This window comes from Salminus brasiliensis, chromosome 7, assembly GCF_030463535.1.
Source record: "Salminus brasiliensis chromosome 7, fSalBra1.hap2, whole genome shotgun sequence".
Classification (NCBI taxonomy): domain Eukaryota; kingdom Metazoa; phylum Chordata; class Actinopteri; order Characiformes; family Bryconidae; genus Salminus; species Salminus brasiliensis.
In genome coordinates this window covers 21,981,706-22,007,072 of record NC_132884.1, presented here as the reverse complement: position 1 = coordinate 22,007,072, position 25,367 = coordinate 21,981,706, and the positions used below count along the sequence as shown (strand labels likewise).

Below are 25,367 nucleotides of genomic sequence, written 5' to 3'. Positions count from 1 at the left end.
AATGATGACAACTAGCACCACACCACCCAATAGATGGCGGACGGCGCAATTATGAATGATATGAGGTTTCTTTACAATTTCTCTCAAAAGGTACTTTAAGCGTTTTTGCTTAAGAGTTCTGAAATAAAATGCAATTGGGAGCCTCACTTCTTTCACTGCTGATCATGATATTATCTAATTGGCTTTTGAGGTGAATTCTGCTGCTCAAGACCTTTTGCTTGAGCTCCTAAAATGTATTATGGTCCTATGTCCCTGGTAGCTCTTTGGTATTACCAAGAACCATGAATGTATTTTTGCAATGTTTTTGAGGTTTTAAATCAAAATGTTTTGTTAAAACGGTGTTAATGACGTTTAATTATTAATACCGGTATGGTGCTGGCTGTCTAGTAAAGCAGTGTGTAAAATGCCGTATATACTGGTTAGTGAATGTTTGGTGCTCTATGTATGCATGTGCAGTAAAGGGCTGACATATGTTTTTTTTTTTTTTTTTTTTTTTACATTTTTTGTTATTGTTCTGCTTCATGAAAAGAAAATCAGTCTCAGTTTCAGGGTCAAGGTTAAATTCCACTCAAAACATTCTCTAAATGTTTTTGCTCAGGAGTTCTGACATGAAATGAGATATTTAATGTCAGTTGGGAGCCTCACTTCTATCATGGCTGACCATGACGTCATCAAATTGGCTAATTTTGCTGCTCAAGATCTTTGGCTGCACTCCCCAAAGTGTATTATGTTCATATGTCCTTGGTAGCTCTATGGCATTACCAAAAACCATTATCAGATTTTTTCACTGTTTTTGTATGTTTCAGAGTTTTAAAATAACGTTTTGTTAAAACAGTGTTAAAACGCAGCACATTATGATTCATAACTGTCTGCTGCTGGTGGCCAGTATTACAGTGTTTGAAATGCCGTATATACTGGTTTGTGAATGTTCTGTGCTGTTTGCCAATCAGTCTACCACCCCGCATGTGCAGTAGAGGGCGGACGCCGCAGTATTGAATGCTTTAAGATATGAGTTTGTTTTTTTTGTTCCGCTTCATGAAAAGAAACTCTGTCAGGTTGGGTTAGTTATATATAATTCTTATGTAGTCTACGCAGCGGAGTGGAACAAAAAGTGATATTTTCCGTCTTCACCACGACCGTGGAAAACCATAATTTCCCATCATATTTAATGTTTCCATCAAATTAAAAATTTGTCAGGAGTTCTGCCATGAAATGAGAAATTTAATGTCAATTGGGAGCTTAACTTTTTTTCACTGCTGACCACGACATGATCAAAGTGGCTTATCTTGTTGCTCAAGATCTTTGGCTGCAGCCCCTAAAGTTTATTATGGTCATAAGCTCTAAGGCATTACCAAAAACCATTATAATATTTTCTGCAACACATGCTGATTTATGATTGTCTGGTGATCGTCGTAATTATATTTCTATGTCTGGTAAAGTTTTTCACTTAAACTTTATGTCTTTTGAGGCTTTACGTTGACTTTAAAGATGAAAGGACGTCTCTCTTACTCTGATCACGTAGCTACAATTTTCAAACTCTGGGATCTCCGTCTTTTTGTCTTCTTCACTAAAACTTGCATTTTGGAAAAGTTTTTGCTTAGGCGCTCTGAAATGAAATGGTGTTGGAAGCCTCACATCTTCCACAGGATGTCGTTTGTAATTGGTCAGTTCTTGGAAAAAAAATATATTTGCGCTCTTATGCTTCACGTGGAGTGTAAAAGTTAAACGACTAGTGGTTGGAATTCCGACTCTTTTTACAGAACTAGTTCTTTTGGCTAAAAAACTAAAAAGAGCCGTTTCTTTCAGCTTTCAAGTGGCTCCTCAGATTTTTTGGTGCCTAAATCAAATTATTACCAAATTATGTGTACAACTAATTACTAATGTAAAACATTTATATGGCATGGCATTTAGTGTAAATATTTATATTGCTTTTTTTCATACACGCAGTTTGCATATGCCTGTGCAGGTTGTTTTTGGAGCCTGCTCGATAAAAATAAAAATAAAATTTTGATTTTGCTCAGTCTATAATAAAATGTGTTTAAACGTTACTTAATATCCTGTCACTCGGTTCCCTCACAGTTCCCTCACAGTTCCAGCATGTAGTCTGTCTGACTGTGTAAAGCGCAAAGTGTCTCACTCTCTCTTGTCTCCCGAGAGAGCTTTGTAGAGCGCTCACTGTGCTGCCGCTGTGTGTGTCTGCACCCCCTCCCCTCCCCTCCCCTCCCTTCCCTTCTCCTCCCTTCTCCTCCCTTCTCCTCCCTTCCCTCTCCTCTAGCTCAACGTAGACACACAGACAATCACGTGGGGCTTTGACAGGAAAAAGATCGGCTCACAATCAGGAGTCGGCTCATGTCGTTCACTTCAAAGAGCCGGCTCTTAGAGCCGGATCGTTCGCGACCGACCCATCACTAGTGAAGAGTCAACGCAGCAATGGCGGACTCTGTGGAGGAAGTTCTTCAGGGCAGCTGGTAAGGGACGGTCAGTCGGGCTTTATTGGAGACAGACGGGGTTCACATAGTGAGGTCCTTTTACCTAGCATGTACGCGGAAACCATCTTACTGTCCTAAAACTAGTGACCACAGTGAGAGGACGGTGGGATTTGAGCGGCTTTGAGTCTCACCGCTGCTGTGCTAACAGCTAGCTGGGCTTATGAACATAGACAGCGGTTCGCTAGCCAAGCGGTTCCGCTTAGCTCCACTTCTTTGACTGAGGACGTGTTGCTAGCTATGTTTTCAACCACCTGTTTTATTTTTGTTTAGTAGTTTTGATCTGTTTAGTTTGGGTTTCTACAGACAGTTTCACAGCTTTAAGTACCAGGCAGTGTTAGCTTGTTAGCTTTCCATAACAACATAATAAGTGTAGGATTTAGCTGCCTGGCTAACGGCGACTGACAGCTATAGCTAATTTGTAAAGTAACCAATAAATGGTCGCTTCAGTTGTAATAGCACTGGATGATGTTGACAGGCATGGTGGTCTTGTAATTACGAGTCGTTTCAATTAAAGTGGTCGCTTGCTGTAAAACGTTGAGTATAAGCACTGATGTGTCTGAAATGGGGGACACTAACACACATAGCATTAAGATGGTAAACGCCAAGAATCAGCTCTTGGTATCCAAAGGTCACTGTGATGGTCTTGTCAAGAAGATTTCCGTAAGAATGTGAGCAGGGGCGCTTTTGAAGAGCTACAGGGTGTAAATAAAGGGTCTGTCTTTAGTGCCTTTTTTTGACAATCTCCAAAACACGATCAGTATTAAACTCAGGTAGTTAAAAACAACTGCTGTGTGTAGTTATATTGTATTGATATGTCTTTATATACTATTTAAAATGACATTTAATTGACCTGTCTATATGTTTTGTGTGCTCCCTCAGGTATGCATTAATAATGTACTGAGAGATCATTTTTTGCTGCTTTTGAGTGGACATTTCTTTTCTTTCTTTTTTTTTCATTAAAAGTTAGGAAGGCTTTTTCCTTCTCCTGTAAAGTTGTCACTTGAGATTTTTCGTATGACAGTGTTCCACTTCAGAGATCTTTCTGGACACGTAACGTCTAGTAAACTGGGTGTGTATTGTGATATTGCCAGGACTTTATTGCTTCTTTGCATACCTGTCTGTGGAGGGCCATCAAGTCAGAGAACCCAACGCTAATGGTTCTGTTTTTTTTTTTTTTCTCACTGTAGCTGCAGTAATCATACTTTCCATAACAGTAATGGATAAAGTATGTAATTAGTAGGTAATAATATTGATGGGTATAAAAAAAAAAAAAAAGTTTAGCTGAGATCTGAGGTTATTGGGTCTATGACCATTGGGAGTACACAGACGGCCAGCAGCTCCTGTGGGCGCCTCTTTGTGTCGTCTTCCTCTCCTAAATGAGGAACAGCAAGCAGGAAGAATGGAGAGACTCTTGCTCACAGAGAAATAATGGAGGAAGATAGAGCAAGTATGCACATGTGTGAGCATATTATATTGAGCCAGTTGGACTTTTTAAGAAGTGCAGCCAATTTGTTTGCCTATTTTCTTGTTTTCCAGATTTGCTTTTACATTGCTCTGGAAGATGTATTTTAGGGGAGTACGCCAGTGTTTTTCTGTCAGCATTTTGGTGCATTCATGTCTTCTGTGGACCTTAAGCGATGGCGGGTTAAGTCGAGCCATACCTGACGGGCTCTTGGTACTTTTGACTTACTTACTCTGCTTTTGACTACTGCCATCAAGTATGGAGGGGCTGGATAATTCTTGGCTTTGTAGGTCAACACCAGGGTTTTTTGATGCAGGCATCAGCTATAGGAAGCCTGTGAAGAGAAGAGTTACATGGCTGAACTTAGAAATGTTGAAAACAACCCGTGCCGCTGCATTCTGGCCTAGTTGCAGGGGTCTGATGATGAGCAAAGAAAGACCAGCCAGAAGGGAGTTGCAGTAATCAGATCTTTAAGTGACAAGAGACTGAACAGGCACCCGGTGGCCTCTCTAGATAGGAAGGATTAAATTTTCTGGATGTTGAAAAGAAGAAATCTGCATGACCGAGTCAGATTTGCAATATGACTTGAGAACTGTAACTGATCATCCATGACTACACCAAGGCTGTGTATTTCTGAAGATATAGTAACTAGTGAGTTTTCAAAGGACAGCTGGTTAGCTTGCTAGCTGGTTAGCTTGTGGCTAGTGTGTTAGCTTGGAGATTAGTTTTGTTCAGTGGTTGTCTGGCAGATGATGGAGAGCTTTCATCCTAGAAGATCTAGAACATGTTCATGTGGCTTAAAATGATTGAATCTGTGATATGATTCAGTTCTTGAATCAAGTTGAGGCCTGCCTTTGTGGTGGTGTTTCGCAGTAGCTCCATTCATACCCTGCTGCTACTGTCCCAAGCTCCTTTTTGCTCAGTAGCAGTAAAAATATCTTTCTACCTCAGTAGGTCAGCTTTTTTATTATATATATATATATATATATATATATATATATATATATATATATATATATATGTATGTATGTATGTATGTGTATGTATGTATGTGTGTGTGTGTGTATGTATGTGTATGTGTGTGTGTAAAAAAAAAAAAAAAAAAAAAAAAAAAAAAAAAAAATATATATATATATATTTGACCCAGTGACTCGAGGGCCAGGTATCTTCTTTTAAGGCTCCAATTCTTAGATTTGCTGTATCAGAGTGTCATCTGGCATTCACTCTGCACCATTAATAAACATGATCCTTATCTGCTGCAGACAAACTTAAATCTTATTAAGATTTTTATTTCTAACATTATTTTGGTTTTGATAAGCAAAACAAAAACAGAGCTTTATTGTAATGGTGCAGCGATGTTACCAGTTAGCAGCCAAAACAACAGTTAACAAAGATATTTTATTCTATTTTATTTTTTTGCTCCTGCCCCAGACAGGTCTGACCAACAGCAAAGAGAATGTAATTAAGCGTTTTGGTGCACTTGAATTTTTCCTTGTGTCAAAACAAAACAAAACAAACCAAGAAAAACTCTAACAGAGCAAACAAATTGTAGGTGTATTGAGCACAGACACAGGTGCACCTTTTTCTGGATGGTTGATGTTTTGGGTCAAGGATGGGTCCTTGGAAACTGAAGACCCTAAGATTATCTCTTGCTCCATCAGCACCAATTGCTGTTTGAGTCCCTCTCAGCCTCCTGAAGTCGACAATGGTTTCCCTTTTGTTGGCTTTTAGGATACTGCTGTTATGTTTGAACCAATTTGTCAACTGTGAGTGATGGACATTGTTTTCGCTACAGAATGGGTGATTTTGTGTGTGTTTGTATGCGAGTGTGAGAAAGAGCCAGAAGGCGTGTGGGATGGAGCGTCTTTGTAACTGGATTTTTGTTTAGCCCAGTAGCATCCTGGCAGATGGTGGAACACGTTCGTCCTAGAACATGTTCACATAGCCTAGGTCTTTTCTCTAAAGCTCTGTATGTTTAGGCGGATGGATATTTAAACTTTTATGTGCTTTTAAGTACTTTGTTAGCACTACTCTGTCAGGGTGGTCCAGGTTCTGGTGATCTCTAATCCTGTAGAGTACTCTGTGGAACTCCATGTAATGAAGGCCTTCCCATCAGAATATTAAAGCCGCACATGTTAGGAAAAAAAATGAAAGTCTCAAGGACATGGTCTAAGGTAATGCCAAGCAAACGTCACCCTCAGTGCAATGGGAATTGTAACAATAAAGAATGCCATGGTCTCTTAATGGCCTCTCTGTTTCAGAGAAGCTGATAGGCAGAACAGTGTGGGCATGATTCAACTGCTGCTTCTGCCCTGTCCGCTGAACATTGGCAGCATGTATGCACGACTACACAGATCTGAGACCCTGTACTCTGCTTTCTTTTTTCTGACTTAGGGTGCTGGAAATTACTGTAGTACATTAAAACGTACTGGAGGCTTTAAACCTTTGCTAGCATGGGTATCCCAAGGAACAGCGTAGAGGTTGGTCTAACTTAGAAGTGCAGTTATTTTGTAGTTACAGATGCTATACATTACATATTAATAAATTAATTTTTTTATTAATTATTTTGTTATTATAGTATTATTTATTATACTTTGTCTTGTCGCTGTGTTTTTAAAGGTGCTATACACACAAACCTGTCTTGCCTTCTGTTGCTTCTTTTTATGACACTTCTGTTCATCTGGGCAGTATGACCAATATTTTATTGTATCTTCATAATTAGCATATCTAAGCATATCGAGGATATTGTTAGTGCTTAATAAACACTGATCAGCTGCAGGTTTTTATTACATTCAGTGTAATTGGACTGGTTTATTTAGATAAAGTTCAGCAGATGTTAAAAATCACTGTTCAGAACGGCAGAGTATCTGAATAGCAGTTAATAAGAATCTGTTGCGACTCTCTTATTACATGTATCGTGATAAATATTAAAAAGTCTTTAAATATCTTCATATTGTATTTTTACCGTATCACCCAGCCCTACAATGGAGTATTAGTGAGTTATATGAAAATGGAACTACTGTTTATCCATGCAAAGCTGTTTGGGGGGGGGGGGGGGTGTTCTCGGAGTAATCTAAAGTTATTTGTTAGTTAGTGGTAACTAATCTTGTTTTCTCCAGTGTCTGTAAGTATGTTAAGCTAGGTACAGCATCTCCATGGGTTATATATACACAGCATGGCTCTAATTAATTAATTACATCAGAAAATTAACAACAAATGCATCCTTTAGTTGCCAATGAAGTTGCCATATTAATATCTCGTCCTTGTGTATTTGGATCATTTTGTCTCCAGCAGCAAAATTCTCTGTCCACACAAGCAAGCATAAATGACTCTTGCACATGGTTGCAACAACCATGTGCAATTTAACATTGTAAAGCCAGTGCTTTTAAAAAGCTGCTTTTTGCCTGTCCACATGAAAACACTGAAAAGTTCTCAAAAATCACCTCCCTGGAAAGTGTGTTTACTTTACTTTAAGTGGTAAACTCTGTGTTCGTTTAGATGAGGGTCTAAATATCTGCATACGTCCTAAATCCTAAACTTTACACAAGCAGAGAAGGCTCATTCTGATTTTTCTTGATATTGAACAAGTACCCTGAGTTCGCATTGCTTTGGAAGCACCATACCCTGTTGCTTTCTTTGCTAAATGCACAGTGCTTGGGGTTTCGTACCCACCATCCTCTCCTCCATCATCATGTTTGTCAGCCGCCTGTCAGTAAATCAACAGGGCTTTACTTAAAGACCTGCATGTGTCCCCCTGTAAAAGCTTCCTTCCACAGCTGGCTGTGATGAAGTATGAGCTGGTTTCTTGTTTTCAGTATCTCTCCCTCTATTTTATTGTGTTGTGATCATTTTTGTTATAGTGATTCACTTTTTCCCCCCCAAATCAAGGATATCATCATTGCTCAAAGAAGTCATTTTTACTGAATGAAGTGCAGCACATTTTGAATAAAACCACTGTACTCCGCATAGGAGAGTATTGGCTAGTAGTTTGAGATTCTGTCGTTACTGATGCATTTTTACTGTCATATGTTTCATGATAAATATTGCATATCGTGGAAATGTCTTTAGATGTTGTAGATGTTGTATTTTTACCTTTTTTGTGGTTTTAAGGATTGGGTGTGCTTATTGATTAGATTAGCTTTTCTATGAAGTAAGTATTTTGTTGATTAATCTAAACAATTAATTTTCCTTAAGTATATTTAAATTTTTTTTTTTTTTTTTTTACAAAAACCTAAATAAAGCTTTACATTTGAACCTATTACTGTAGATTTAAACAAGAACTTGAGCATAATACTCAGCAGTGCAGTGCAGCAATAGAGTAATCAGATATGATATAACACACACACTGGCACAGTTAATCACTTTAAAAACTCAAATTATAGCCTTACAATTTCTAGAGTAGCGCATACGCGTTTTCTTTCAAGCATTAATTTATTTATTTAGTTAATTTTTTAGGAAATTAAAAGTAAAAAATACATCTTTTATATGCATGAAATCTAAGTAGTACGTCACTTGTTATGCCATCAGAGCATTGAGATCTGAAGAGTACAACACTGCTATCTAGCAATTGGGGTTTTAACACAACACAAAGTACTGTGTTTTTGAGAATGTACAGTATTGCGGAACACAAGATCATGATAATTTCACATAATTCTATTTTCTTCCACCCCTATTAATCCAGATATCATGATGGACTGACCTAATACTGTGTTTGTGTTCCATAGGGACCATGACCTAGCTGAGGCTTTGGACTCAGTGGGTGGTGATTTGGACACCGAGCAGGATGGCATCATCCAAGTCCGAGACCTACCACCCCCCCAGAGAGCCAAGCTTTGGATGGTAAGTGTATGTTGTGCCATACAAACGCCATTGTTATGAGATCATCTACATTATTCGTAATATCTATCATAATATTTTGGCTCCTGTGAATAGGTGTGTATATGACTGTATATAGACAGCTACACAACTGCTGTGTAACCTGCATGGTGAGCCAAACTGATAAAAGCACTTTGCTGAAGCTATGCTGGGGAGAGAGAGAGAGAGCTTTGCAGCAGCTCCAGCTGTTCCCTGAGTCGCGAAGAGAACCTCTTTATTGATCCACTGTTCATTAGAGAAATCTGAGCCATGCACAGTGGGCAGGGAAGAGCTACAGACTGCAGCTTTATGACCACCATAAGGGCTCCCTTCAAAGCATGTGCTGCATCTCTGTTTCAAAACCCTTGTCCTTCCACATCCCCCATCACTGTAACCTTTCTGCCCTCTTTGTTTCTCTCTCTCTCTCTCTCTCTCTCTCTCTCTCTCTCTCAGATTGCTCTTAATGTGGCAGGTAAAGGAGACAGTCTGTCCTCGTGGGATGGAGCTTTGGATCTGCCAGAACAGACACTCATACACAACCGAAGTCAGCAGCTCATTGGTGAATAATCTAAATCACATTCTCTTTTAATCATGTAATATTCCTCCTACTGTTGCACTTGGACTATTTGGAGAAACGTATTGGGACACCCTTCTCATCCCTTGTTGCTTCCAAAATCAAGTTCATTAAAAGAGTTTTTCCTGCTTTTGCTGGTGTAACTGTCTCTACTGTCCAGGGAAGGCTTTCTACTAGATCTACTTCTACTAGATGAGCACCATCACTTCAGAGAATCAGTGCTGGGGGGGCTTTATATCCCTCTAGCCCACACCTGGAATTAGGCATGGTGCCAATAGGGTCATGTTTATCTGCTTCAGAGATTCTATTGGCAATATTTCTCTACAGGGACTAGACAAGCTGTGTGAGTGCATTTGCACATCTGTGTCCGCAATGGGTGCGACTTTAAGTAGCTGAATGCATTCATTAGAAGAGGTGTCCACAAACATCTGGACATGTTTAATTGCCTGTCATATGTACATCATTTGAAAGCAGCTTCTTACGTTTCACTAGAAATAAAATACAGAAACAAATAACGCACGTTATGGGTGTGTTGTTTTTTTTTTTTTTTCTCCATCCCCAATAACGTCACAGTTTCAGAGAGATGCGGTTTTGCTATGACAGCAACAAAACATTACTTTATTTAGACGCCTGTACATTGAAACGTTCTAATTGTTCAGGAATTTGTGCTATGCTCCAGAAGTCCACACCTTCCTTTTTTTTCTACCCGTATCAAGACCATAATGCGAGAATAGACAGTGTTATCACACAGTTAGCAAAACATTCAGATGTGAGGAAGCAACAGCAAGATAAAGCCCGGAATTTTCAACAGTACTTTACTCATCACCTTATCTAACCCCAGCATCGACCTCAAGCCGTCAAACCCCTATTTGACTCCAGCAGGCTGTTTTCTATTCAGGGACTTTCCAGAGCTCAGGGGTATAGCAGCCGCCGCAGGGAGCTAACCCAGAAAAATAACTTCGTTTCTGTGCACTGGGACATGCAAAGTTCTAGGCTTCAGCTTCCAGGCTAGGCTCAAAGCAAGACTGAAGTCAGAAACTGAGACAGACAGACTTTATAACAGTCACTGTCCCCATGTGGCTTTATTGAAAACGCTAATGCAAACCCCTAATGAGCAAGCTGAGGGCAACAGTGACAAGAAAAAGCTCTCTAAGATGAAAAAACACTGTTATTCACAGTGTTAACAGCTGTAAGAAATATTAAATAAAAACATGGTTTTATCAGTCAGAGCTCGTTGCAGAAAACCTTTTTGGAAAATGATGATTCTGAACCCATAGAAACGTCTGTACTTCTGTTCTTGACCTCTGCAGACCAGCTAGTGCTGCCCGTGGAGGACGGTCGTGACCTCGTGGCAGATGTAGAGGCGGTGATCACCTTCTACTGCAAGTCCAGAAATGTAATGTTCACTGCAGAGCTGGGCTGGCCTCACCTCCTTAAGCCCCTGTTGGGACTCCAGCTCCCCCGCAGTGACCTGTACAACTGTTTTTATGCCATCATGAATAAATACATCCCCCGGTAAGAGCTTATGTTTTTTTTCTTCTTCAAAGCTTCTCTGTGTAACAGTTGCAGTGTGTGGCTTGAATCATGACCTGTTAAATGGCAACCAGGGGAAATTCTAGTATTTAGAAATCATAGTCCAAAGCAGCTCTGTCTGCAGAGAAACCTTTACAGTTGTTCAGGAGGTCTTTTTTAGTCTTTTTATTTTGATGGTGTTACTGTGTGTTTGAGATATGCCTGTGCCAACACCTGACCTAGTGTTCTTCCGTAGGGACTGTGTTCCGAAAGGCAGGCCGTTTCACCTCTACAGACTCCTGCTGCAATACCATGAGCCTGAGCTCTGTTCATTCCTGGACACCAAAAAAATCACACCAGACTCCTACGCCATGAACTGGGTCAGTTTATTCTCTTTGCTAGTAAACACTTTCTGTTTTCTGTCATGTTTTTGGCTTTGTATAAACGTAAACGTAAATGTATCTGAGTAGTGCTGTACGATATGCCTGCCAGCTTTTTCTTTTTTTTTTTCTATTTCCCAAAAATAATTGTGATATGTTATTTAATACTAGTGATATAATGATCATAAAATAGCATAATATTGCAGTTACTATTAATGGGCTCACCTTGCTCATTCTGCTTAAAGCCACAATTTTCCCACACTGGAACTGTGGAATGTGAATCTGAAACCAAGTTTTACCTGGCTTACAAGGCTTACTTCACCAAAAATTTTGGTTGGTATTATGCAGTCTTTAGGGGGGAAACAGCTATTGGCGTCAAGTAACCCGTTTTCACCTGTCGCTAGGGGTAACAGATAAAAAAAAAAACTCTGAATTCTGAATGTCTGTTACGATTAATTTTCAATTCATTGTCCAGATTCAGATCTATGTGTGTTGGCCCATAAGTTGAAATGGTGTTCTTTGTTGTATTTCTGTAGTTGGGTAGTCTGTTCTCCAGCCACTGTCTTCCTGAGGTCACCCAGGCCATGTGGGACGTCTACTTCCAACAGGCCGACCCCTTTCTCATCTTCTTCCTCATGCTTGTCATTCTTGTCAATGCCAAGTGCGTAACTCAACAGTATATAGTTTTAAAACCTGCAATTACCTCAACATTTGCTCAGTTATGGTTTTGCACGGCTTTTGCTTCAATATAGAGGATTGCATATTTTAGTCTGTGCTTCTATGTGAATTGTGTTTTGCTTGTGGTTCTAGAGACATGATTCTAGCCCAAGAGGGAGAAAGTAAAGAGGAGCTCTTAAGTGAGTTTTTGGTGTTTTATTTTTTCTTATTTGTCATTCATATCCAGATTACATGAAAACATGTTTTGTCACACTGACTTGTGTGTGTGTGTGTGTGTGTGTGTGTGTGTGTGTGTGTGTGTGTGTGTGTGTGTGTCTTTAGAAATGCTAGAACAGTCACCAAGTTTGCTGGAGGCCGAGGACATAGAGGATCTGTTTTCACTGGCTCAGTATTACCAAAGCAAGACACCCCTCTCTCTCAGAAAAGTGAGCATTCATTAATATATATATATATATATATATATATATATATATATATATATATATATATATATATATATATATAATTTTCTTACCTAAAGCAGATAAGCAGGATTGACACTGATAAATGATTTTTTGCTGTATTGTGGTGCAGTGAATCTCTACATAATGCTGTGAGGTTTTGTGTGTGTGTGTGTGTGTGTGTGTGTGTGTGTGTGTGTGTGTGTGTGTGTGTGTGTGTGTGTGTGTGTGTGTGTGTGTGTGTGTGTGTGTATAGGAAAACCAGAACCTGTTTGGCAGCAGTCTTGTTGCTCTAAAAGAGGAAGACATGGACCTAAGTCAAGCCCTGTGTCTTCCCGTGTCTGTACCAGAGATCCTGCAGGCCAATCAGCTCCAACCAGTGAGTCCACAGTCCTTAGATGCTTCTGAGCAAGTCTTGACGACTATCATTCTAAACACTGAACCTGTAGTTCAATAAATTGCTAGTTCAACTTTAGTCTTCTAATGCTCTCAGCATTTACTGGTACTCTGGTACTAACCTCATTCTCTTAACTTAAGTATTTGTTTTATTCCATGCTATTAGACAATCAACCCTCTAATTTCTTTATGATTGTCAAGCTCTGGGTTATACACAGCCACTGAATGTGTGAGATGTGCTGTCCTGTTGCTTGCTTTCAGGAAGGAGTGCGCTTCTTTGTAGTGGACTGTCGCCCTGCAGAGCAGTACAATGCTGGACACCTGTCCACTGCTTTCCACCTGGACTCTGACCTGGTAGGAGTTTGCGTTTCTTTTTTCATTGTTTTTTTTTTTTTTTCTTTTTCTTTTGCAAAAAGGTACTTTTTCTTTACTGAAAAAGGATCAACAAAAGACAATGTACACTATGTACTATTGGCCAAAGCCTCCCACTCCTTGCTAGCTGGACAGATTCTAGTACACTTTATGTTCAAATGTTTTTGGACACCCCTTCTAATGAATCGTTCAGCTACTTTGTTTCACTCGTTGCTGACACTAATTTTCACACACACTGTGTCTAGTCCAAGTAGGGAAGTACTGCCAGAAGAATAGGACTCTCTGGAGCAGATAAACACCAACCTGTTGGCACCATGCCTAATGCTAGGGAAGGGGTATAAAGCCCCCCAGCAAGAAGCTGTGGAGCAGTGGAATTGTGTCCTCTGGAATGATTGTGCTCCATCCAATACTGTTGGGACTATTTGAGTTCAGGATGAGGTGATCGCTTTTGTTGCTGAATGCAGTCCTCACAGCAATTCTTCAAAATCTAGTAGAAATTCTTCTCTGGGCAGTGAAGACACTAACTCCAACAAAAGTGGGCTTAAATATTTTAATACCCTTGACTTTAGATGAAACCGTAATTGGGCAGGTGTCCCAAGACTTTTGTCCATATAGTGTCCTTTCCAAAACTTTACAGAATGGGGAAATAACTTTCTGTGGACATTACTTCAAACATTTTTTATTCCAAGATCATTTCTGTTGGTCCATGTATTAAGATTTTTTTGACACAGTGTGAAGATAAAATAAAAAATGGCAAAAATAGAGATGCATTGTTTTTATCTAAATATTTCAAGAGCTTCACATCGGAATATTGACAAAAGAACCTTGCATAGCTTAAATTAACAGTAGCAGTCATTCAAGTTTTATTTATGCTGTTATCCATTTTGAAAGATATGATATTTTAATGTGAGGCAAAATGTGAAATCTACTATTGTAATATTGCTATGATCCTCAGATGCTGCACAACCCGGCCGAGTTTTCCCTGTCTGTGAAGTCCCTGCTGGAAGCACAGAAGCAGTCTCTGGAGTCCGGCTCGGTGGCCAGCGGGGAGCATCTGTGCTTCATGGGCAGCGGGCGAGAGGAGGAGGACATGTATATGAACATGGTGTTGGCCCATTTCCTGCAGGTCAGACACAAGTACTTGCAGATAAGGGCACTTCAGTTTTGGACTAGATGTGTTCTGGTTGCATTAAAACCCCAGTCTTTAAACAGTGAGCTTGCAGTGGGGACATAACATTAATAAAAGACGCTTCTGAGAAATTTCGATTAACTCTACAGAGCAAACTCTAACATTGGGCAGGCTCTCATTATTTAAATATTTGGAAATTTTGGATCACAAAGGGTTGTGCAGACAAAACAGAAATACTGTATACTAAATACTGGCTCAAGATCGACTGCAGGCACCTTCTGTCCTCCTGAGACAAAGACGTTTTATTTTCTTTGTTTGCACACTGGTACCTTCTGCCAAGCCTTGCAGCACCACCATTGCCATTTAGCACATTTTTTTTAATTGGTCCAGTGAACTAAGGCGCTGCCACTAAGGTCTGAGGATGCTGCTTTGCATCAACAGCCAGAGTCAGAGAGAGCACAATTGGACTTGCTCTGTCAGGGGTGGGTTGATTGCATGTCCTTTTCACATCACTTCTAGTGTGATGTTGGTCAGCCCAGGTATCTGTTGGCTGTTGAATCAGAACTGGAGAGCAGCGCTTTCCTCTGAGCATGCTGGCTACCATGCTCAGAGGAAAGGCAGAAAAGAGGCAGTTCAAAAGGCAGAGGCAGAGGCAGTTCAAAAAGAGGCTGTGGCTGGCTTTAGATGTGATGGAGAAGACATAGTTTTTACCCTCCTAGTGTTTGGGCCGTTGCTAGTTATTGGGGGAGTTTAGTTTAGGGGGATTAAGTAATTGGCCTTCGGAATTGGGTAGAAAATGTGAAATAAAGGATTAAAAATGAGTTACAATGTGCCCATTTCAGAAGTGTGTACAATTTACAAACCTTGATGACAATTTTGGCTAATATTTGCTGATATTGTCTCTTACATTGAATTGCTTGAAGGTGGTACACAAAGTGACTCCCAGTTGTTGGCTTTAATGTTCTGTTTGAGGGGTCATGTTTTGCACAGTGTTTATGTTTCCCTGCAGAATTTAGACCTGTTCTATAGTCTCTCAGTACTCCTCCTTGCATTCTCAAAACAGCTGTTGTGAATGGTGTACTGTGCGTATCTGACAACTTGTGTTCTTTCTGTCTTCTTTTGGTTTTGGCAGAAAAACAAAGAGTATGTCAGCATAGCTAAAGGTGGATTTATGGGTAAGTAACAACAATGTGCCTCTTATTTCCTTACAATACCAGGGTGCTTGTGGCGGGAAGTTCTTTCTGTTCATTTCCGTTCACAATTGTACACACGCGTTTGTGGCATTGTCCAGGAATTTATTGTTTAAGCTGAAACTCCCCTTTCAGCCCCACTGAGCTAAATAACTCCCATACCAGCTGCACCAACATAAGCAGTATTAGAATAAACTACAGGTGAAGAGTTTGAGTTCATATAGCGATGAAGTCTCTTTGCTGTGTTTTGTCTGTGACCAGCACTGCAGCAACACCTGGCAGACATCAATGTGGAGGGTCCAGACAACGTTTATGTTCACTGGATCGTCAGTACTTCGGGATCCCACAGCAGCCTCGGCTCAGCGGACGTGAGTTGTTTTTGTCAATGAGTGGGAGCAAGATTGTTCAGGCATAGGTGTGCATATTTCACAGCAGATGTTAATGGAAGATGAATATCAAGACCCAATGTAATTCTGGGGCAGAACTACTGGTGTAAGGATGGGAAGTGTGATGTAGTTTCTCACTGTGACAAGGATGGAGGGGAAAAAATAACAAATCAAGTGATATGGTGCCACCTCATGGACATCTACAGCAACTACAAGTGCTACTTCACATTTTTTATGCTTTCACTAAGGTGTTGCAGTTACAAATGTTTGGTATTCACATGTTTTTTTTGTTTTGTTTTTTGTTTTGTTTTTTATTATTTGCTTTGGAACAACCAAAAAAACTGAAAATCTGATTCAACCAATTAACACAAACCTTTAGACTGGACAAAATTGTTGGACAAAATTCTTTTTTAAAATTGTAAAAAACCATTTGATGGGCTTTTACACACCCATTTTAATTCCAACCAAAGTCACATACCTACACCAGTATATGGACAAACGTATTGGGACACCGACTTATTTATTGTGTCTCCCAAAATCAAGGGCATTAAAGAGTTTATGCTCTTTAATTGAAGTAACTGCTTTTGTTGAAGTAACTATCTCTACCGTTCAGCAAAGGCTTTCTACTAGATTTTGGAGTGACAAGAGTGTTGGTAAGTTCAGGATGTTGGATGATCACCACTCCACCTTGTCTTCAACTCTGCTTATCCCAAAAGTATTGAGTGGGACACCATCATTCCAAAGAACACAGTTCCACTGCTCCACAGTTCAATACTGGGGGGCTTTATACCCCCTAGCCCACATCTGGCAGTCAGCCTGGTGCAAACAGGTTCATGTTTGCACTGTTCATTACTTGGGACTAGACGAGCTGTGTGTGTGCATCTATGTCAGCAATGGGTACAACTTAACAGAGCTGACATGAACTGTCCTATCATTTTCTGCACCATAGTGTATGCCAGGGTTCCTCAAATCTCGCTCTAGAGGGTCAGTGTCCAACACATTCTCTAGATGTAGAAGTAGGTAAATGTGTTTGAGCTGGAAGATCACCAAACTGTGCTAGACGCTGACCTTCCAGGAGTGATTTTGAAGCATCTTGCTGTATGTGATGGTTGTTATATTTTAGCTGTTTTCAGGTATTTCATATCTTTCACGCAGGGCGAGCTGAATAGCACAGGAGATGGCAAAGGTGTCAAATCTCTTGTCAACAAAATGACCTTCGCCCTCAAGTCCAAGTCAGTAAATGTAAAGGAGAAGGTGATCAGCTTTATTGAGAATACATCCACACCAGTGGACAGGTGAGGACCTTTTGTAACCCACCTCCACACCTCAACACATCTCTTCGACTTTCCCGGTTCTGCCCGTTTCTCTTACCTTGTTCTGTGTGTCTGTGGAAGTGTCTTTAAGTGGGTTAAACCCCTAATTATTTTACATTGTTTTCACATTTTGGTAATTATTTTCTGATTGTTTTCTTCAATACCAATCTGACAACAGAGTAATCTGTTTCGTTATACACCACTCTACCCAAACAGTAACCCTCTGTGGCATTAATTGCTTTTTTTATTATTTTTAAATGAAGCTTTTAAGTTCCTGCAGCCCTTGTGTGCTGTTAACATTCCCCTTCCTCCCCATTCATACCCTGTTATTCCACACTAGAATATCTTTCACTCTGCCCTGGCCAGAGAAGGGGATACCTGATAGGTAAGACCCTGCATCTGTCTGTTTGTCTGTACCTTTACCAGCATGAGTGCCACCGGTCACTGTGCCATCTACACACCCATTCAGGGTGGCACTGCCTGTCCTGGCTCACTGCAGAGGGGCAACGGGCAGAGCCCAAGCTACCCTCCTTTACTCACGCATGCACTGTAGCACACTAACACTTGTGCATTCTTTATGCTGTAGGCTTAGGATTATTTTCAGAATTGTTCTGTGACTCTTTCTTATGCCTTTTATGAGATGTGCAGGTGCTTTATTAGGGCTGTGTAAAGCTTACTCACATGCATGTTCAGCAGGACAGAGCTGAAAGCAACGATGGGTGATTTGACTGTGATGTTGCAGTATCCGTTGTCTTGATCAACGTTGTAGGTTCGCGTTCATATGGTGATTGGCAACTTTGATTCTTAATACCGGATATGTGTTGAAAGATGAATGAGGCCCCCCATATGGCCAGGAGTTAAATTGGTCTGGAACACTCTCTTAAGTCAGCAGACAGACTGGGTTTGTAACCAATGCTTTAAATTTCTTTTACCTGTATAAGGTATTGGAACGCCTGCTTATTTATTGTTTCTTCCGAAATCAAGTTACAAATGAGTTTATCCTCCTTTTTTTGGAGTAGCTGTCTCTGCTGTCCAGGGACGACAGACTTTTAGATTGTGGAGCAGTACAACAGCAGTACAACAGCTCAGGATGTTTGATGATAACCACCCCACCTCATTCCCAACTCCCGAATTCATCCTAGAATTTTTGAATGGAGCACCATTCATCGTTCCAGATGCATTCATTAGAAGAGGTGTCCAGAAACATTTGGACATATATTGTATCTTTTATGCCTTATCTTAGGAATGAGAACCTGACCGAAGAAACTCAAACTGTAGTTTCTTGTTTCTTGTTCTTTATGCATGAATTTCCCAAACTAACTGTTTGGAACAATTCGTTTTACCTGTTTAGAAGCTTTAGTGTGACTTTGTGTTTTTATGTTGAAGCCAATAACCCATTAATTTCTCACAGTTCATATTTTCATGATGTTGCTTCATAGAGTAAACAGCTTTGTTGCCACAATGTTGCCACACCTGTGGAAAAGTGCTTCTCAAAGTTTAACCTCTAGACACAACCAACACCTGCTGTGGAAAGCACCAAGTGTGAATATCAGTGTGTGTGATGTAAGAAGTAACCAATCATGGGATTTGCTAAAAAGGAATTGGTTAGTTTTTCGCACAGAGGAGAAAATTTTGACAGTGACTTTTTCTGTCAGTGGGTGAAACTCTTCAGGGCCACCATATGGCCCAATGGCAAAATTCAGATTTACAAGAGAGTCAAAGAAGCCATACAGGTTGTGTTTTGTTTTGTTTTATTTTTGCCCCCCATTTTGAATGTATGATTCAAACCTGAAGCATACCTGGTCAGAAGTATCTTTTCAGTGGACTGTGCTGAATTACAAAACTTCTCTAAAGCTCTCGCTGTCATCATGTTGGTCACTGTTGCTGTGCTGGCTCTAACATGGCTCTTCTGTCTTTCTCCGTGTTTAATGCCAGAAACCCCCTACTGTGCCTCCCTCTCTGAGCTGTTAGGAGTGTTTTCAGACTCCTCATCTCACCTGTTGTTCAGTGTTAATGAAAAGGTGATGACCAAAGCTGTGGACAGTGGTCAGTATTTCATTCATTTAAGCAGAGGACACCAGCACTACTAAACTGTGATGCCTGTTAAAGCATGTAGGTCTGCCTGGCTCCACCACACTTTGGTTATCATCTTGGAAATTGCTGCTTGGTTTCTTAACCTGTGTCTCTTTCAACTAACACTACTCACCTTTTTACTCCTAGATATGCCGCTGTTTTATATCTGATGTTTATTGTTATGTGTTTTTATTTTTTAACTGTAGCTCCAGCGGAATGTGTGTGTCTGTCTGTGTGTACCCAAGGGACTGTATCATGCAATGTTGTGGTCTTGTTACAGGCATGTGAGCAGTAGTGATAGAGTGGGTAAACCGTATCGAGGTGTGAAGCCTGTGTTCAGCATCGGTGATGAGGAGGAATATGACACAGGTAGGTATTTTGTGATGTATTTTGTGTTAATAATCATAATGATGCATGTATCTACACCACCCTGTAAAATATAGATTTAAAGCTGTGATTGAATTTAGTTGAACCCATTGCAAATAGAGGTGGGAAAATGCACTCACATAGAGCTTGTCTAATCCCTGCAGAGAAGTACTGCCAATACAACATGACTCTGGAGCAGATAAACATGAACCTATTGGCATCAGGTGTGGGCTAGAGCGGTATAAAGACCTCCAGCACTGAGCTGTGGGGTGATTCTGCACCATCTAGTAATTTTGGGGAGGAGGTAGGGATGAGGTGGAATGATGGTCATCCAACATCCTGACCTCAGTAATGCTGTTGTCACTAAATGCCATTAAATCATGACAGCAATGCTCCACAATCTAGTAGAAAGTGTTTTTTGGACAGTCGAGACAGTTACTCCAGAAAAAAAACAGGATATGCTATTTTAATGCCCTTAATTTTGAAAGAAACCATGAATCACAATATTTTTATCCACACAGCTAATCAAACATATACCGCAAAATTGTCTGCAAATCCTAATGCCCAGTTAAATGTTAACTAATGTAAATGAAAATCATCAGTGGCGCCTGTTCAAAAGTTTGGTCACCTTAAAACTCTGGACTTGGTAACACCCCCTCCATAGCTTGAAAATGCTTGAAAATACTGCCTTGCATTCACAGCTCACATGCACAGATTTATTTACAAACAGCACATTTCTAAAGCATGATAGATCCACCACCACAATTCACAGTTATCAATTTTTTAATGAAATGAGAACCCTACCTTTCCTAATTGTGGACAGAGAGGTCTTTTTACATCGGCCCACAGCACTTGTTTTCAAAGCTCATCTGGCCTGTTCTGTTGCATACTTTAGATGTTGAGGTTTGGGATGAGGTCATGTGAGTTTTCTTATGACTGAAGACATAAAGGTTATGTTTGTGCAAGCAGTGCAGCATAGTGGAACGGTGCATTAACCTCTTGACTGAGCTAAGATTTCATGCAGGTTCTTAGCGGTCATATGGAGGTTTGATTAGCCTTTGTCTTATCAGCATTTGACCTGTCTGCCTTGTAGGCACTCATGATTAGTGTTAGAACAAGGTTTGAAGGCCACATTTTTTTTTATTGTTTTTATGAAGTGCCTTATATGTACTTTATAATATTGTGTTTAATGTTTGATTAGCGACAAAGTTCTCGAGTTGCCATTTTCTTGTCTCTTTTCAGATGAAATTGACAGCTCTTCAATGTCGGATGATGACCGCAAAGAGATTGTGAACATACAGACATGGATTAACAAGCCAGATGTGAAGCACCACATTCCATGTAACGAGGTGAAAGAGACCGGACACATGTTCCCCAGGTGAGACTAAATCAGAGCACATTTATTGGAGTAAAGGTTTTACTGTATGTATTGAACACCATAAAATGTGACTGAGACTTTTGCTCTTAGAGGCAACAAACAAACAAACAAACAAACAAAATGTTCTTCTTTAAAATGGAAATTACTTGAACCTTAATGTTTTTGGCAGACAGGATATGCTCCTAGGTCAGTCAGATAACAGAGAACATTCCTAAATGACTCATGTGTCCCCATTTTTTAGATTTCATTCTGAGCTCATCCCACATATTTTCATTGGAGTTTAAGTGTGGGATGTTCTGTTTACTGCAAAAGCTTGATAAAATGGTTAGGAAGCAGTTTTTTATGGTGAACTTGTAAGAAGTGAAATGGCTTGGTAAGCCTTTTGCCCCAGCTTTACACAGGGAGGTGATTACTGTTGTATGTATGTGGGCCAGTCATTACTCATGTTTTTAAGGTTTATCATTGTCATCCACAGCCACCTCCTGATTACAGCGACACACATGTACTGTCTGAGGGAGATCGCCTCTCGAAAAGGTTTCGCCTACATCCAATCCAGACAGGCCTTAAGCTCCGTGGTGAAGATTACCTCAAAAAAGAAGCATCCTGAGCTGATAACATTCAAGTTTGGCAACAACAATGCAGCAGGAGTGGAAATTGTGGCTGTAGAAAGGTAGACATAGACTTCAAAAGCAAAAGTCTCTTTGGGGGGGGGATATATAGATTTAAACCCAATATAATGTCATCTTAAACCTGGTTAGTCTTGATTGTTATTTAGTGCATGTTGACTAAGCAAGAATTTAATGATTTTCTGTTAATCAACAGTTCTTTAACACAAAGTATATAGGTTAGCCTATAGAACATGCCTCGTATCATTTGTTACAATCTTTCCATCACATCTCCGTGTCTCATGAGTAGATGTTTTAACTGTATTGGTTGATCTGGGCGATTTCTAAAATAACTTTCATGTAGTGGAAATAGCCGTTCAAAGATTATAGATTAAATGGGAGATGCAACCTTAAGTTAAACCAGTGAGCCATGTCTTCCTTTGTTTCCTGTTAGATTTAATTTAGAGTCATTGTTAAGCAATAATACAGCTGGATCCACAGGGATTTCCTGCTCGACAAAGGCAGTCAGCGTGGGTAGTAACATTTACCCATGAAGTCATGAACCTCCCCACACCCCCCCCCCCCACACACACACATTTGATGAGTGATATGTTTATTTTAATTAATAGCTGTTTTAAATTTGAAAAAGCATCCAGTATCTAGAAAATACTCTCCTTTTGGAGTGAATCTCATAGTGTGCCTGAGACATAGACCCTCTCCTGAGAAAGATAGTAGAGAGATAGTATCTTCCCAGCCGAGGGAGAAAGGGGGAGAAATGCTCAGGCCAGATTGCTGAATGCTTTTGGAAAGCATAGTGTTTCTGTGCCACAAACATCTTTTAGGTGGATGTTTTGACTAACGACGCCTCTGTCAAGTATCTTATTGCTACGCACATTCAGGAAATATGCTGCATACCAAGAATACAGTACAGTACAATTTACTGAGTCAGTTATCTTTTCTATTATATAAATCTCATATAGTTACTTTTATCCAGTCATCTAAAGTTGGTCCTTCTGGTTGTAACCATATTCTGGCCCTGACTTTTTTACAGACTGCTAAAAGCACATACATTAAATATTTATAAATTTGTCCAACATCAGGGTGAATATAACCTAAATGGAGTGCCTTACTGTTCATAGGATTCTCCTTTCTTGATATATGCTGTAAAGCCAAATTTAGTCTTTCCAATTGTTAATATTTGGACATCCCCAAAAGATATGATAATGGTTTGCGTCTTGATATCCATGGGTCCTCCAACATACTAGGGCAGTGGAATATCTATGGGCTTTTTTTTTTTTTTTTTTTTTTTTTTTTTTTTTTTTTTTTAGATGTGTGTGGGTGTAGCACATACTTTCCATGATGGTGTTTACTTAAGCCTGTACTGATTTTATATTTTATGTTTAAACAGGAAGAGTAGTAATTAGCTTTCTCGGTGGCACAGCCATCAACTTTTTACCCTTTATCTAGTTTGAAAGTCATCAGAGCTGCAGCCATAAACATTGCCCTCTCAGTGTTACTGGGTGTTACAAGTGTATATGCATTATTGTGATATAAGAAACTGCACCCTATTCATTCCTATGGGAGAAAATTACTTTTAAAAAATCTGTTGTTACATAGACAGAGCACATTGGATCAAAAAGGTGCACAGTTGCACCGAATCAGGAATGTTATCCATCCAATCTGGAATTTTAAATAACTCTAACATAACTCACAACCATAACTGCTAACATTCTTGACTCCTCTGCAGGTATTTGATCCCAAATGCTGGGGATGCAACTAAGGCCATCAAGCAGCAAATTATGAAGGTGCTGGACGCTTTGGAGAGCTCATAGAGACCTGGACTGTGCACACTGGACTCTGGCCACAAGAGGGACTGCCACGGCTCTAACCCGGTCAGCACAGAGGTGCAGAGAGGAGTGAAGAGGATGGACTGTTCCCACACTTGTTCTTGATCTCTCTTCCACCACCTTCCCACCCGACCCCACTTCCTTGCTTCTCTTTCTCTGTCCCTGTGTTTCTCTCAACCCGTCTATCCTTCCCTTCTACCAGGACAGTACTGACGTTCAGTATTTGAGCCTCTTCAGGACGCTGGGCTTACACACACATCAGTTTGATGGGACTCCTGACTCATTCAGATGTCAAAAGCCTTGTCTCCTTAGCCTTTGGCTCTTGTTATTGTTTATATCGAGGAAATCTCACCCTGTAGGTATAAGTTGGACTTCTTGTCTCAGTTCGGATATCTGTGTCAAGCCTTAATCCTAATCCACTGTTTTTTATACAAGGGACTTGAGGGGGACCCTGGGGTGAGATTTAAAAACAACAAAAAAGACACTGGGGTGTCCAGTCTAGGAAAACGCTCAGTGTTTGATTTCCTTGTTTAATTTATGGATATACTCAACTTGTTGTTTAGCCATTTAACTGCTGCAGTACATTTTTGATGGGTTATTGAGAAAAGATATGATATTTTATCAGAGCAGTATTTATGCCTGCAAGGACGGTCACTAGAGTTCAGGACCACTAAAAAGCTGCTGTGTATATTCCATGCTTTTGTGGGTCATGGGGGGAGCACAAAACCTGGTGATGGTGGTTGTTGTTATGAATGGCTGTTGCCCTTGTACTGTAATCACAGAACTGCACAAAAAACTCCAGACGGCAATGTGTGGCGTAGACACGGATGCGTGCACACCTACACACTTCAGTTGCTCTGTGGTTGTCCTGCAGATACAGTTTGAAATCTCATAAATAACCCACTGAAGTCTCATGCTGCTCTCTCTGTCTGCTTGCAGCCTTAAAGAACTGCTAAATAGGAAAGATCTGTGGGTAAAAGATTTGTGTAAATACTGTAAAACTGCTTATAGGCTTCTGGAAGTTGTATTTATGAATGGACACAGAGGGTTTCTACCACACTAACAAGACCAGCCTCAAGTGACGATCATATTCTGCAGTTCATGTATTTCCTATTAATGGAATGGTTTTGGGTGTAACCACAAGATATGCCACCACACACATGAAAGGTGATTTGAATGGTTCTTTGAGTAATTCCATAGAAGAACCACTTTGGCCTCATAAAAAAAAACATGTTTAAAGGTCTGAAGAACTTTGACTTGATGTAAATGTTCTTTACAGATCTTTTACAAACATGTTTTTCTTTCTTTTTTTTTCTTCATTGAAGCAATCGTTCTTTTATGACCTTGCTCAAAGAACCTTTTTGAGCACCTTTGTTTTTTAGAGTGTAAGAAAAAGACCACCAATATTATATCAGCTCATTATCTGTGATTTGTGTCTTAACATCTTCTGTCTGATGACCAAACTGCAGAACAGGCTAAGAAAGAGTGATTTCTTAACGTGGGATAATTGAACGGTTTGCTTTACAGCATAATGTTTCTCCATGTTCTGCGCAAAATCTCAGTTTCTTTGTTCACTCAGTTTCTGCTGAAACCACATTATTGTTCTTTGTTTAAAACAAAAACAACAAAAGCTTTTGTTTTAATAAATTTAGAAGTAGTGTACAATTTTTGCTTGGGGTCATTTCCAAGTTCCCAGTTTTCCACATTGGAAGCAAACCAAAACACATCCATCCAGTAGCGTAATGAAGATAATTTTATTTTTTTGTTTATAATGTATCAAAATAAGTACATTGCGTATTTACAAACATCTCAACATTTTGTACCGTACGAGAAAAATACGTCAACACAACACGTCTGTACAAAACTTATATCGTGAGTGAGAAATAACTGAAATACTGAGGCATGTTAAGTTTGCATTCGTCA

General features: G+C 39.9%; 1 protein-coding gene across 3 annotated transcripts; it reads left to right on the top strand.

The window, feature by feature from the left end:
* Positions 1-2,382: 2,382 nt before the first annotated feature.
* On the top strand, positions 2,383-25,109 carry tbc1d23 (TBC1 domain family, member 23). Of its 3 annotated transcripts, none has more exons than XM_072684125.1 (19): positions 2,383-2,468; positions 8,676-8,790; positions 9,259-9,364; positions 10,690-10,894; positions 11,148-11,271; positions 11,808-11,932; positions 12,082-12,128; positions 12,271-12,374; positions 12,646-12,768; positions 13,047-13,139; positions 14,113-14,283; positions 15,419-15,461; positions 15,738-15,844; positions 17,018-17,157; positions 17,516-17,560; positions 19,529-19,617; positions 20,857-20,992; positions 21,468-21,662; positions 23,345-25,109. In XM_072684125.1, the coding sequence occupies exons 1-19, from the start codon at positions 2,431-2,433 to the stop codon at positions 23,427-23,429; spliced, it is 2,091 nt and encodes a 696-aa protein (XP_072540226.1). In that variant the 5' UTR covers positions 2,383-2,430; the 3' UTR covers positions 23,430-25,109. The 3 variants fall into 3 exon arrangements, with proteins under 3 accessions (XP_072540226.1, XP_072540228.1, XP_072540227.1); XM_072684126.1 differs by lacking the exon at positions 2,383-2,468 and adding an exon at positions 2,511-2,539; XM_072684127.1 differs by lacking the exon at positions 17,516-17,560.
* Positions 25,110-25,367: the final 258 nt, after the last annotated feature.